Source organism: Barbatula barbatula (assembly GCF_947034865.1).
Source record: "Barbatula barbatula genome assembly, chromosome: 15".
Lineage (NCBI taxonomy): Eukaryota > Metazoa > Chordata > Actinopteri > Cypriniformes > Nemacheilidae > Barbatula > Barbatula barbatula.
Genome location: NC_136778.1, coordinates 5,140,181 through 5,156,323, shown reverse-complemented (window position 1 = coordinate 5,156,323; position 16,143 = coordinate 5,140,181). Strand labels below are relative to the sequence as shown.

General features: G+C 37.3%; 1 protein-coding gene across 1 annotated transcript in view; it reads left to right on the top strand.

The window, feature by feature from the left end:
- Nucleotides 1–235: 235 nt before the first annotated feature.
- The window catches only part of adgrg6 (adhesion G protein-coupled receptor G6), a 36,028-nt gene continuing 20,120 nt past the window's right edge, over nt 236–16,143 (top strand). The window contains exons 1-4 of the mRNA XM_079474068.1: nt 236–500; nt 3,302–3,387; nt 8,557–8,904; nt 12,366–12,986. Of these exons, the coding sequence (XP_079330194.1) occupies nt 499–500; nt 3,302–3,387; nt 8,557–8,904; nt 12,366–12,986 (1,057 nt within the window). The 5' untranslated portion in view covers nt 236–498. The remainder of the gene's footprint in view (nt 501–3,301; nt 3,388–8,556; nt 8,905–12,365; nt 12,987–16,143) is intronic.

Sequence of the window (16,143 nt, the reverse complement as noted above, 5' to 3'; positions counted from 1 at the left end):
AAGACAATTTTCTTTTTATTTATAAGGTCTTATAAATAAAGAGAATAAAAAAAATTTGTATCTCTTTTTAACTTGTTTCCATAGGTTTTATGTGTAGCATTTGAATGTAACATTGTAAATATATATTTCATGTTGCCTGTTAATAATATGATTATTAATTTATTTAAATATTTATTTTACATTTGGGGTCTCCTCGGGATTTCTCTTACTGAAGGGTGGGGCTCTATTCAGAACTGCCTCCAGCGCTGGGACAGACGCAGTTTTGTCTAGTAAACTCCCGTTAGCGCTCACCCCAGGCCAGCATCTGTCCAAACGGAGAACAGATCCACCAAAACAGATATTTGGTATCTCTTTTGGTATCTCTGTACGACAATGCGCTTTTGATACGCGTCGGCGTGGCGCGTGAGTTGGTGGTGCGCTGCCTCCAAAAGTTTCTCTCAAGTTCAGTCTGAGGAAAAGATAAAATGCGTCTTCAAGTCGACGAGCTTCAATGAAATCATGTAAGTTAACCTTAACTTTATACATAATTTTCGTGGCATCTTTAGGTTTTATCTAAAGAAATAATCTATTGTTTTCTGTTTGTCTTTCGCCTGCCGTGCTATACTTTTTGTGGGTATGGAATTTGTAAGAGATGATGTGTAGCTACATTTCTAACAGATTAGTTAGTCGTTTGTTTAAAACATATACTGGGAACATGCGGTGTATTTATGTCATAGTTTTGTTTTTCATTCGAGCCGTAGTTTATCATCCAAACCTCATAGCCTGAATACAAAACGCAAGTCTTTCCTGATAAGGGTTATGCTTTGGTGTGTTGTTCATATTTTGACGTTGCTTTACGCAGGGCAGAAATGCATCGATAACCCATAAGAACGCGTGTCACATAACAATGATTTTGTTCAATCGTGTATAATGGAAATGTTTATAACACTTACAGATATAGACGAAAAGTGTAAGAGTCTACAATAGAGTGAGAACTGGGCTTTCCTTCAGGTCTCAAAAAAGTTAATTTGGTCCATCATTTTTGCGTCATAACGGAACCTTTATCCAACTGGAAGCCTATTCATCTGGTTTTTAAAGTTGGAATTTGTGTCATTAGATGTGATGAGTTCAGGTGTCGGATAAAAATGAGAGAATGACGAATATCCAATTTGCCTGTAGTGATGACAGATGTGGTGTCTCTAAAGTTGGAGAATAATGAAAAACTGTTGATGTACACTGCAGTCACTTCTAATGCTTAAAACATTTGTCATTTACTGCTTGTTATTTTTTTTACCAAGGCCAAAACCACCATAGACATTAATGTCCCCCAATTTTCCTATTAGTGGTCCATCAGTTTTACCGTTAATCGTTTTTCATTAAGTATAACGAAGTCTGTCTGATGAAGATTAAAACAGAAGATTACTTCTATTTGAGTGTAGACACGTTATACTGAATGATCTTTATATTTTGGAATTGTATTCATTTCTAACTTCATAATTTTTTATAGTCTTTTTCTGGTGAATAAGGCACTTTCTGCCATGAATCAAGTTCTTTATTCTGCTTGCGTGGTCTCTTGAGTCGCTGACCCCATTCATGTATTTACATATTCTTAGTTGAATGTTCTGTGCCATATTCATGTTTTCTTAATGTCATGTATTACATGAATATTATATAATGGTCGAAAGAAATGGCTTATCTTCTGTGTCTCGGATTATTGTGGTGAGAAATGTGCCATCCCACAGAGATGATTTAAAGTCTCTATTAAATAACTATTTATTTAGAACCTAAAATATGTAACTTTCTGATTTATAATCAGCATTTGAATCTAGATGTTGACTTTGAATTCAACTCCGATAAGACTATTTACATTCCCAGCGCAGAGCAATAACCTGACCTTGTTTAAAGGGGTGGGATCCCATTTAACATGTTTTTATTCAACCGTGTGGGCCTGTTGATGAACGTGATGGGTGGCGTGCTGTTGTTGTTAAATAAAATATGACTACAGGGCCGCAGCTATTGTGCTGCTAGCCCAATTGAGTTTCTCAACAATGGTGGTTGAAATGATAAAAGATCTCGGGACCTCACGCATGATCTTGTTCTTCACAACTTCAAGGCTTGGCAACAAAAGATTTTGGACTTAAATGTTATTAAGCGTGGTATCAAATGAAGCATTGCGATAATCTCATTATACCATACTCGATCTCAGATGAAGGGACTTTTCCATCGATTTGTTTTAATGAAGACATCCGTCAACCTAATCGTATTGCGAAGGAACAATGCCCAATTAAACAAATAATGTCTTCCAGAGAATAACTTATGAGGTCTCTTGTGATCATCTTTTCCCACTGGAGTCTTCATTTTCCATGAACTTCGGATAATGGCTCGCTGGAGTTCGCCTTCTTGGAAGCAGATTTTAGAGGTTGTAAATGTTTGTTAAAATTCAGTTGCAGATCTTTCATCTTAATGTGGTTTGTAGTGAAGACCACAAATATGTGCATATATGCTTTGAATAAAAACCTAATCCAACAGCAAAGCTTTGCTCATATCTTTAGACCATTTTTTCATGTTAAAAAACACCAGGGCCTTATAGTTATTCTTATATTGCTCTTCATGGAAGATGTTTATTTTATGCTTCTGCCAGCAAGTTACTGACAGTTTGTCACATACTGAATGTTTTATGCATGTACAGTCTACAATAACTCCAGGTATATTTTACCTTCTGTACTTTTCAGTACACCTGAAAAGTTAGCACATTGAATACAGTTATTCTGGTAAATAAACCATGGCTGACTTTCTTCTTTGGCAAACGTGTCTTAGTTTCTGGTTTGCTGTCATTTCAAGTTATGCTTTGTAAATGTTGGTTTCAGGATACTTATTACCCCTGACATGGGAGAACGATTAGTCATTATGCAACAAGGCACCCTTTGCGTTGCTGTGGTCGGTCTTTTGACAAGAAAAAAATCTGTTGTTTCCATGCCACAAATGCATAATTTAAACCTTCAAAGTTCTCCCAAATTATAGACACATCAGAATATATAAAGATATTGCGCTGCCGTCGTAGTGTTTATGAGAAAGCATGAGAAGGTTTACGTATGAACTGTTCGAACACTGAGTAATAAGAAGCAACAACAGTTTGCAATTTGTGTAAACAACATTTAATGCAATTCTTTACATCCATTTGTTTTAATGAAACCTCTGAAGCCATGGTGGTTTTTACATGTGGTTAGCTTTTCAACTTTTGATCTACACAACAATCCAAATAAGATAAGTATTAAAAAGAGTTGTGGTTTTGTTTCAGTATCTCATTTGCCAAATTTTTCAGGGTTTCGTTCATCAGTGGTAGGTGGTGGAGATGGAAGTTCCAGAAGATTCTAGTTGTCCTGCTGCTGATGTGCCTTACAACATCAGGTAAATAAGCACTATAAATAAATCATATTGCAAATACTCTGACATCTGTAACTGTAAACAATGATTATGTTTCATTGATATGATATATACTGTATGTACTGTATGTGTATGCATGTATATTCAGTATTGTACTCATCATGCTAACCAACATCGCTTTCATTTGTTAACTTTTCCTTTTTTCAATTCCTCATCTTCCCTTTTCATGTGCTTCTGGCCTCATCTTTATGTCCATGTTTGTACCTTTTATTCTCAACTTCCTTGAGTTTAATCAAAACTTGCTTTTCTCAACCGCCTTTATCCATAACATGCTGTTGTTGTGCTTTGCTTAGAAATAACTGCCAGCTATCGAGACCTCATGGCCAAATGAGAGCATATAAAAAAATTCACAGAGAGTCAGCGTTAAACCTCTGATGAAATCTCCTTTACATCTCTGTCCAAATAAATATCACAATCACACTGCTTGTGGAGATTTACCTCAGCCAACGATAATGAGCTCATAGCAGAAAGATCCTGCGTATACGTACGATTAATATGGTACCCAAGGGCGAGATGTGGGATCCTGCCAGCCCTGTCCGTGGCCTCCCAGCAAGCACCTCCTGACTAAACTGTTTACCATGCCTGCTCCTGTTGGCAGGCCAGTCATTGTGCAAAGCCTTTAATCATTTTCATGAAGGTGACATAAGTCCGTGTAACAACCCCCGTCCCCCCACACACACACACTCACAACTACGAATAACATCATGGCGTGGTGAACCCTTATTGGATTTGTTGTTTAATTTTTGATGTTCTCAGTGAGTTGCATATGAAAAGCATGTGTCTTTTTACTGTTAGTCGCATACCATTGGCTGCCTGAATTTTCATACTGTTATATTGGTCCGAGCAGGAATGTTTACAGTCTTTGGCTGCCCGTCAAAAATGGTTTAAAGGAAAGATCAGTTTTAATGCCGGGAATCAGGTTTAGATGAGATTTCAGAAGTGTGTTAATCTTGTGGGCTTTCAAAAAGCGCTAAGACTATTTTAAAAATAATAGATTTTAGAAGCCCAAGAGTCATTTCAAATGCATTTTAATCTGACAAAAAAAAATCTAAATATATGTGACTTCTGGTGATCTTACAGACCTCATTTAGATCACATCTAAATCAGATGTTGCTTAACTTGGAAAGTTCTTGATTTAATAACTTGTTGATTAAATCGGATTTGTCACATTGTGTAAACACCCCGCCCAGACATCGGAAGCCAGAGGGGGAATCTTTACTGTCCCTCTGCAAGGGCTTATCATTGAAACCAGATGTGATTTTGGCATTCTGAGGGAACAAACCCTTTGCAAATAGTTTCACCCTATGCTTTTGTTCGGTGTTTGCGCTGTAGCTGCAGCACAGGATCTCACAGGTTTATTTGTGGAATACCCTTGTTTTTCTGCCACGTATCATTAGCAAGGCTGTCTTCTTTTTCCTCGTGGGTATGTTTAGCGGGTTTGGTCTCTGTTCCCAACCGATCTTTGAAAAAGAATTGCTCTGTTTTGTTTAAGAGCAAAGTGAATAACTCCTTTTAAAAGCAGATCTTTAAAGCAATACTTTAAAAGTGTTGTGTCCTGTTAGAAACACACACAAAGACAGACATTTGAAATGACGGAACTCGGTTAGGCAATTACACAACACGTGGCTTGAGATTGAAGTGCACCTGAGGTACAGACACAACATGAAATCTACCAGAAGAGCCAGAGAAATTAGAAACATCAGGAATACAGCGTTCACATAATCAAACGCCGCTTAAAGAGCACTTTTTACATTTTGCATGCTTCTAGTCCCGCTGTAGATCTGGCCTTCCATCCTTTGGCATTTATTCAAAGCAGCCTTTCTTCTAAAATAACATTTTCAGATCAAAGCTCTTCAATCCTCATGTGCAATCAGGCCTTCATTGACCTTCATTTCATCATCAGCCACTTCTCCACAATGCTCAAATCTCATCATATCAGCATCATTAGTTATTGATATATTTATGTTTTGACTAGACTGGAATTGACAATGAAAACAAATACGCTTGGCTGTTGTAATGTTATTACTTTACACAAACAGTTTTGTTTGTCCCTGATGTGTTGATGTCTGAGTGTTATTTCTGATTGTATATATACAGCGTGGAAAAAATGAGGAGACCATTTCAAAAATATTTTCAGTTTTTCTCAATTTACTATTTATAGGATTGTGTTGAGGTGATCATTTTTCTTTTATTCTGTGAACTACTAACAATATTTCTAGTTTCTATTTGCATTTATTTGTAGAAAACTAAAACTCAAATACTGCAATGAAAACAAGTTCATATTTACTTTAAAGCAACACAACAGTAATATTTGCATAGGTATTTAGGACAAGTTCAAATACAAAATTTTATGTCATAGCCTCGCTTTTATCAGTATTCATGTGTCTTTCCTTTCATCAGTCTTTCACATTTCTGTTGGATGACTTGATGTCACTCCTGAGGTTTGATTTAGTTGAAATTTAACAGACACTGGACTGGCCACAATACATCTATTAATGCTAATTAAAATAAACCTTGAAATGGTCTCTTAATTTCTTTCCTCGTCTGTATAGATGACAAACACAGTACAAAACATTCAGTTGAGTTGAAATCTGGATGTGAGTACCAGACTCCATTGTGCCAGGTCAGAGGTGTGGCACAAACACACTGGCATGGTTGGCTGTTCTGCTTAATACTGAGGGCCACTCGCGCCAGCTGACAGGTTTGCGCATCTATAAAACAGCAGGATATTCCAGTAGCGTGATTCTGTCCAATGGTGATTTCAGCTTCTTTCTGCAAAACACTCTCAGGCCACTTGTCAAAAGCTGATCCTACTCCTTGCTTGTTTAAACCCCCAGGCATAATGGAGGAAAGTGTGATATTTCCATTTTTCTGGGCAAGGTTGAATTTTCCACCATTATCTGTCCCAGATGTTTTGATTAAGGCTCGGTTGTTGCAGGCTTTGCCGTGACCCAGGTGACTGGTAGACTATTATGGTGCCACATTTGTGTTTGTGCAATGTATTTGATTGCCCAAAATGGACCATTTTAAGAAGGCTCAGAAAGTTGAGCTCATGATAGGGATGCACCGAAATAAAATTTCTTGGCCAAAGCTGAATAAAAATGAAACACTTTTCTCTTGCGTTTCAATACAATACACTATAACTTAAAGTAAAATTGAGCAAAACAAGTTGGCTTAATAAAATAAATTGAGCTCTCTCCCTTCTTGAACATCCTATATTAGGCCTATAACTGCATGCTGAAAGAATGTACTGCACTCCGTACACCTGCAACAAAACACTTCGTTAAAAAGTGTTATTCAACATTATAAGCTAAAAAGCTGACTGTACTCTCAGAAGGTGTACTCGTGGCCGGCATGCACAGAACATATTTTGAAGTTGTTTAGTACAGGGAACTGTGTACTCTGTATGAAGTCAAAGGATGCAGCGAGCGGGGTTACTGTAAGACCGCCCGCTCCAGTCTGAAGTATACAAGTCATGAATTTTAACTAGTAACTTTCCTAGCTCTATGGTGTGATTTTTCGACTGACAGTTTGGGAATTGTCTAAAACGTGCAATAATCTGCTATACATGTGTTTTTGGGTTCACAATGCCTGCATGTGACTATAAATGTGGAATAAGAATTGTTTTATGGTCTACAACTTGCATAAGACTAAACTTAAAGTCGGCAAAACTTTTAAAGCATTTTTGCTTTTCATCACTTAGTTTTATTATAATTTAGCTTGAATACAGGCAGAGGTCTGTGGGAACACCACAGGGTGAAGATTGATAGCAAACTGCACCTTGCATTATTCCATTAGATTATCCAAAATGCGTTAATCTGTCATATAACAACATTTTATCAAAAATGGGTGAATTTGACAATAGAAATAAAACTGTTAAATCTTGACACCATATGTTGATGTGCTTTCATATGCACTTGTTATATTACACGGTATAATAGATATTGAAATATGTTGGCAGTTTTTGGATCGTTTTTTTTCCTTTATAGAATGGATGCATTTTACTATTAGAGTCCAGCTTTAAAGACTGAAGTGTCCCAACTTTATTGTTCCCACCTGGAATCTGTGTAAAACCATCAAATCCTACATTTCCTCTCTTTTAGATGTATGACCACAAGAGTTTAGAGGTAACTAGCATGAACACTCTATTTCATCTCTTCATAGCCTCTTTAATGGACCCTTGTGCTTTGTTGGATGTTTTTAATGCAAAGAGCCTTAACATCTCATGCATGAAAATTCAGTTTCTCGTTCTCAACAGTACAGTTACTGTAAGGGAACATTTCTGTTTCCAAAAAGGAAAAACGCTATGAAATAATATGAATATTCCCGAAGAACACGTTATATAGTGCCAATTCCCTCAAATGGAGAAATTGATTTTATTTCTTTTTATCCCACTGGAGATGTCCTTTGACTTTTTTTGACATTTTACTGTCAGTATTGTTTGTTTATGGAAATCAAATTTAGAGGTTATATCCTGAGGAAGCCGCTGCTACTTGAGAAAGTTTAATTGGACTGCAGTGGGAATTTCTTAACGCTGTTTCATTTGCCAAAGTGTTGTGGTTTTCCATTATATACTGCTCTAGATTGAATGAACAGAGACCATTGTCTATGAACAAGTACACTTATTTTTGATACATTAAAGCTTCCTTGTGGTTCTTTCAGTCCAAATGAGCTGACTTATACGAGAATCCTACAGAATTTGTGATTAGTCTACCAAATGCATGAGCCTTGTTTCTCTATAATGGAAAAACTGAAAATGATTTTTGGATTGAATTCATTGTATTTTTAAACTGGTAAAAAATGATTTTTCAAACATAATAAATAATGTATATATACGTTATACGTTTGACATATAAAAACTGCTTAACCTCACGTCGAATTTGACACTTTATAAACCGTCTTTGTGAAGTAAAAAATTCTACATTTATCGGTTAATAGCGTCATAAATATAACTCAAATGAAACTTCTATCTATTTTCTTGTCTATCCCTGATGCACTGACTAACCCGGTGTCTGTCTAAAGTCGTTTTCTTATTATCTGTTTCTCCTGTCCTTGCCCTCCGTAATAACTCTGTCCTACGTCCACTTGTCCGAGTCTCGCAAGGTAAAGTGACATGTGCCTGTTTAATTCCAGTAGCACCAAGCTGCACCGCCAACTGCAATGTGCTGCTCACCGACTCCCTGGGTTCATTTACTTCCCCCTGCTACCCCTCTGACTACCCACCCAGTCAGACCTGCAAATGGACCATACAGGCCCCAGCCGGCTTCATAGTGCAGATCACCTTCCTAGATTTTGATCTCGAGGAAGCGCACGGTTGCATCTATGACCGTGTCGTCGTCAGCACTGGCACGAGTGATGTCAAATTTTGCGGTTTAACAGCCAATGGATTAACTCTCAACTCCACTGGAAATGTAATGGAGATTGCCTTTAATTCAGACTTTAGTGTCCAAAAGAAAGGCTTCCATATCAGTTACAAGCAAGGTATGTTTGAGGCAAGATTTTAAATAATGATTATTGTTTTATTCGATTGTGTTTATATGCGTCAGATCCTGTTATGAGATGGCACTCATTTGGGATGCTGTCATTTATGTTTTGCTGTGCTTTTATTATTTATAGCTTTATGAGGTCGATGCACTGCAGGTAACTGTTCCAGGTGAACACAAAGTTTTGATTTAGTTTTGAAAAACATCAGACCTCACAGATAACCTGTAGCAGCATTATAAAGATTACATTGCTAAACTCTACTGCTCCATTTCATACTGCAGCTGCTCATATTGCATATTAAATGTTGCATTGCTTTTCATCCTACCATTATCAACCCGGTGTATTTTGTGTCGAAATTTCCAACATTTCATTTGATGTATTTTGGGGTTATTTTGTCAGTTAGAAAGCTACAATACATCAAGACAAAATCGCTCATCACTGAGTATAGATGGTTTCGAAGCAACAGTGTAGTCAAACTATTCTGCGCATGCACATTTTTGTGGCCCAGCCTTAACTAAAGGTACACATACGCAAAGAGTCCCTTCAGATTATTTCTGAAAACAAGCTAAATAAATAACAAGTAAATTTAATTAGCTAGCAAGTTACAGTAAAAGTATGTCTAACCATATCTTGGGTTACCTGTAGAAGATCAGTTACTTGGCTAAACTTAAACGTGACCGTTACTCAACCCATTCAACAAATTTTTTATTAACACACAAAAATTCAACAAATCGTTTATTTAATAAAATTATTATACAATAACATATTAATATAAATTAATATGAATATGAATGGATTAAAATCTAAAATATGTAAGAAATTATTGAGGACGGGCCGTTGCACGGCGGGTTTGCATTATTTTTGAAGAATTCAGCGGACCGGAGTTAATGATTCCGCTTATACCACGGTTACCGCACCACAAGACGTTGTTCCGATGTTTTATCTCAAGACATTTGTAAAGTATTTGTCCTGGAATGCACTTGTCGGTAGGACTCATTTCTTACGCATCTCATCTTAAGCCGTTGCTTGAGCCTGCATATGACAGACAGCACACATGCACACGCGTTTGATTCATTGAGAGAGAAAAGCCAAGAATCTATTTTTGATTTGTTTTGTCGTATTCAACACCCCTTTCACATAAAATAAGTATAGGGAGACAAAACGTGACACAGAGATTTCTGTGCCAGCTGAGGTTCTCGCAGTGGCATAGAACGCTTGCTGCTGTGTGTTTAAAGTCCCGTTTACCCATTCCACAGACGAATTTAAGCTGTTTTTTGTTGTTTATCTTTAACCCGCTGATGGTGTCATGTAGTTTGCCGTTACCTTTGATATATGCTTTAGTTTTCCGTTTGAACAGTCCTGTACAGCCATTTAGGCCTTGTTGTTGAAATGTTCATGCTGTCCATAAATATTAATAGTTATATCTTCTCAGACAATGGAATTTGCTTGTCATTATGTCTGTTTTTAGATCCGTATTCAGTGGGGAATAGTAGGCTACGGTATAACCTTATTCGGTTAAACTTGGCGCAGTGATATGTAACTATAATTTGTTCGACATAACAAGAACGACTTCATAGGTGTGTGTTTAACTGAAAAAGAACGCACACCCTTGGAACGTTCGTCAGCCAATCAGAATAAAGCATTCAACAGCCCCGTGGTATAAATACTGTTAAAGCTAGCCATACTGATCAACCAACAGAGATAACTTTAGGCCATGCACGAGAGTCCCATGAAACTGTCTATATTAATTAGTCTTTGGTAAAAACAGGCTAAACATCTTTAAAATAATATGTTTAGACGTTAGAAGTGTGAACTAAGTATTAAGTAATTGAATTGAAATGTTATAGAATCTTACATTACCTGGAAATGTAAACTTAATTCAAGACCCATTCCCTGAAAACTTAAAGATCTAACTATTGTAGAATATTAGATATAATTTTGAATTTAAAGTACATTTACCTTGATTTGTGGATGTTTAAATATTTTAGTATGAAAAATGTTATTTTTGTTGTTAAGTTCTTAGAGATGTGCAATAAGTATAGTATTGAATAAGTTATAAAGTCACACACTGATTTTAAGTTTGTGTTAAATATTTTATGTTGTCTTATCAGAGTCCATCAATTCAGACCAAAGCACTATGAACAAAACCACAGCCAAATTTCTGGACGTTCATAATCTCTTACAGTATGTGCTGTAGCTGTAGCCCACTGTCTAAACAACAAGGGTGCCTTTGTAAACTTGTAGATGCATATTTGTTCGCTTATTACAACAAAACAACACAATGTTCTCAGAAGAAATACAAAACTAGCAAATTAAATCCTTTCTGTTGTTAAAGTACACATATACCCATATTTACACTGTTTGCTTTGTCTGGCCGCACGGGGAAAGACGTTCAAAACCTAATGTCATTAATGTTTAACCTTTAATCAACTATTTACATGTTCTATGATCAGTCTATGCTGGTCATGTCTGTAGGCAATGTTCATCACAAATATGATGTGCAATGGGCATTCGTAAAAGCCATGAAGAATCTTAAAAGAACAACTGGAGGTATATTTTTCCATTGCAGATTGGCTGTGGTTTTCATAGTGAGAGCGCCAACATACACAAACCTCTACCAATTTGGAGCGCTGTAAAAAGTAAATGTGTTAGCAAATGTGACTTAAGAGGTGGTTTAACCTGGGCATTGAAATATGACTGTCCAGTTTGGAAGAACTTCAGTATGTTTGTCCAATGACTATTTAATATAATGTTCCTGACAAACTTGGATAGTTTTGTACTAGTTTTTCTCAACAGTAAGAGATGCCACAACATGTAATTTTGAATTATGGTAGTTGATTCCTATTTGAAATGAGTCTAGTGATGTTTGTTGTAGCCAGTTAAGCACAACGGTATTTCTACACTCATTTTTTCCATTTCAAAAAATCTTCAATAGAGACTTCTATTCAATATACAAAACCAAATCAATTTAAGGTCTGTTTTTAAAGTGTTTTGTTATTGTTAAGAGCAAATATGGAGGAAAAAATATTTTTACTCCTGAAACCCCATAGTTGCCGTCTACTGAGAAGTAAATTAATGTAGGTTCCAAAAATATTTTAAAGGGATAGTTTACACAAAAATGACCATTTACTCACCCTTTTGTCATTTGAAACCCATTCTTTGTTCTGCAGAAAACAAAAAGAAGATATTTTGAAGAATGTTGGTTACTAAACAAAGGCGGTACCCATTCACTTCTATTGTATGAACACAAAACCAATGCAAGTAAATGGGTACCATCGTTGTTTCGGTTACCAGCGATCATAAGAATATCTTCTTTGTGTTCCGCAGAAGAAAGTCATACAGGTTTGAAGTGAAAAGGGTGAGTAAATAATGAATTTTTGGGAGAACTATTCCTTTAATTCAGCCTTTTTAAAGACATTTGCATTGTCATAAGATGTAATGATTTTCTACCCTTGCAGTGGCTGTGGCTCTGAGGAACCAGAAGGTCACAATGCCAAAGAGCAGCAAGAGTGTAGTAAGAGTGGCCAACTCAGTCACCATTCCTGAACTCACCGCATTCACTGTGTGCTTTGAGATTGCCCGCACTGCCCAAAAGAGCACAGAGACCATCTTTACTCTGTCCGACGGTGCTGGGACAACATTTTTGGCATTTGAAAAGACAGCGAGCGGAATGATGCTGTACATAGGCAGTTCCTACTGCTCTGTAAATGATCTGATTACAAGCTCGGACATCACCTCGGATATGGCGCTCATCTGTCTCACCTGGACCAAGTCTTCTGGCCTCGTGGCGCTGTACTTTGGGGGCAAATATCGTGCCAACATCTGCGCATCCTCTCAAATTTACACTCTGCAGAGTGGAGGCACCTTCCAGATTGGAGGAAAAGGGTCAAACCTGGTCAGTGCGGATGAGCAGAATATGGACGGCTTCATTTACAATTTCCGGTTGTGGGATTATGCCATGCCTTACTCAGAGTTATCCGCCCTCACCTGTGATGTAGAGGGTAATGTCGTTGACTGGGATCATCGCTTTTGGATTATCCCAGGCAGTACCACGCAGACCGACAGCACGCTCAGCTGCAGTGAGTATTTGGTTTTAGATAAATGGTGTCAACGCTGGTTTTGTTAATGATGTCAAGCTGGAAAGGTAAATAATATCACATAATGCTTAAATGGATATTTCAGCCAAAAATTTAAATTCTGATCTTTATACTTTTAGTTCTGCTGAGCATGAGACCTAATTTAAGGTTGGCAACCAAACAACATTAGCCTCTATTGACCTCAATTGTATGAACATTTGAGACATTTCTCAAAATAACTTTTCTGGTGTTTCACAGTATCTTTTAGGGGTGTAACAATATATCGTAGTATCGCCATACAAAACATTAAGATATGTATCGTAGAGTTATTAAAGTGACACTATAGAACTTTGCTCATGGGTTCCCCCATGTGGTTGATAAGCGCAATTGTCTGTAATCAGTGTCAGGGCTGTACAGCTACGAAAAAATCTGTCTGTGCTAGCAGGCGTGCGATACAGTTTTGCACGTGATTCAGACAGAGCCGCTTGTTTGTGTGAAGTGTGTTTGTCACGGTGCTTGTTTTTGTGTGATGTAAATCAAAGGTGCACCGTTATTTTAGTTGTTTTGCATTATATTTAGAGCCCTTTGATTTCATTGATGTGGAAACAGGAAAGGAATAGCGGATGCGCGATTCGGCTCTATAAATATGTTTGTTTCGTATGAATGTGAATGAGCTGCACAGATTTACACAGTACTAAACGCTCGTGCATTTGTCTGCGTCTCTGTATGAAGACATAAACAGATGAACTTCATCTGCAGAGCTGATCTTAGAGTCTATTATAAGCATTTCACTGTTAGAGAAAAGATATAGTTAACCACCCAATCTTTGTGACGACCCGTCAAAATAAAAGACTGGTCAACTTGAACATCCAGCTTAAAAACACTGTATTGTACTATAATATCTACTATAGTAAATTGTAGTATTCTCACAGTAAATTGATAAACTATAAACTTATATATAGTATACTTATATTTACTCAAGTAATATTTAATATATATATATATAAATATATCAGAAACACTATTGTATCTGCAAAATGAGGAATTTTACCGCAGTTTACCATTGTAAATAATAAATGTTACACTGTCTAGTAAACACAACAGTATGTGGAATATATAATTACTTTATAGTAAAAAAATGGAAAACACAGAACTCAGAAACAATCTGACGGAAAAAGGGACACGGACGAATGTGGCCCTAATTTACCCAACCGTTACATTAATGTCCTTCGTCTTTTACCTGAGAGCATCTTTACACCCCTAGTATCTCTAGGAAATACCTTGGGGTACAAAAATGCCATGGTTTCCCTCAAAGTATCATGGTTTTACCATACGTTTCTATCGCTTCGTCACAATGATGTACCATCACAGGTTTCCATTGTTTTTTCATATTCTGAAAGAATGCAGAAAGGATCTTGAGAACTTCCAACTACCTACGAGTAAAGCTAAGCTGTCATTATTACAGTCCTTCAAACATCCTCCAACGTTCAGTGTAGGGAAATGAGCTCTGGGTGGGATAAAGGCAGGCGTGATTTAGATGCATAACAAGCCTCACCAGGGACTTCTTTCTTCCACTTAACTGGGTTCCTGAAACTCTAGATGCCCAACACAGCTGGGCCTGCAGTCCGTGGAAAAAGCGTCCCCTTAAACTACGGCGCCTCAGATCAATGCATGAACTCTCTGTATACAATCCTTTTCTCTTTCACTGTGTCTACACCGGACACGACCGACACGACCCGACAAAAGTCTTTAGAAACACATTAGAGTCCATAATAATTTTACATTTTGTCCACACTGCATGCGGCGCAACAAACCCATTAAGAACAAGCAGGTTGTCATGTCGCGTCTGGTGTAGACACGTTGCAAGACAGATAAAGCTAGGCATCTTACATTAACATTTGGCCGGTATTTCCTTGTCAGGAGAATGTTAAAAGCATAGGGATATGATTTATTCTGTTTTTATTTAGATTATGTCATATGATTTATGCAAATAAATAAAGGCTCACATTGTCTTTTTATACTGTTTTCAAAGCTTTTCAGGTTTCCTGGTTGGTAAGCATGCAGTGTTCAATCCTCCCAGGAAACACGAACTTATATCAAAGCACATCTCGTACTGGATGTACGTAGTTTTATGCCTGCCAAATGCAGGAAGAAAATGTAAATTGTCTATTTGATGTTTTGATTTTTCTAACCAGATAGTGTGGAACCCCCCTCGCCTGGTTTTCGTTCATTGCTTTTACTTAATGTTATGCAACTAATTTCTCGTCTTCTTTTGCAGTCTGTTACCCAAACTGCATACATTTAACATCAGCTGTTTCATCTAGTGGTGAGTTGCTAACTGCTAACATGCTTAATATGCGAGTTGTGGCTTGCAATGCATAATGTTAATCAATGTTTTTGCTTTACCTACAGATGTTTGTTGCACATAATTGTATGTTTTTTTATAAATGTGTTAATATGCCTATACTTTTTAAACAAGCTTTATGTTGTGTTATTTTCTTACCCTGCAATATTAATTCATTTAGGGTTTTTGCGGTATCATGCTAAACTGTACACATTTGCTTTTAGCTAGCATTTTTTGACCTTCACAAGAGCAAAGTAAGACCCCCTGAAGCCCACAGCAGACAGTTAGACGCTGGAACCAATGACACATAACTATTTCCTTTGCTCAGTTACAACCAGCTGTGCTTGTAATGTTGGCATGAAGTCAAGAGGCCCGTGAAGTTGAGCCTGGAGCAAAACTAATGCTGTCACTAATAAGCATGCTTCTACAATGCTAGCCTCCCCTTTGTTTCCATTGGCTACTCAAGTGGTTCCCTCTCATCCTTTTGACAAGACCAGCGGGAGACGGCGATCACACCTCAGCGGAGGAGCATTCTGGGTTTTATCCTCGCCCTGCCTTTTAATGCAGAACTTTGAGATGATCAGAGCTTCCGTGCTATAATGCTAGACAGCTGGCAGCTGCCTCAGTGTGACATCTTTATTCATGTATTTAAGAGTGTTTAAAGTCACCCTGCTTCGATATGGATTAGTTTGACATCTAGGGATTAACTGGACTTTAGTCAAATTATTTTAAAGGGCTTCGAAGTTTAGAAGAATAGTTCACCCAAAACTTTTCAATCTTGAATTATTTACTCAGCCTCATGTTATTGCAATTGCT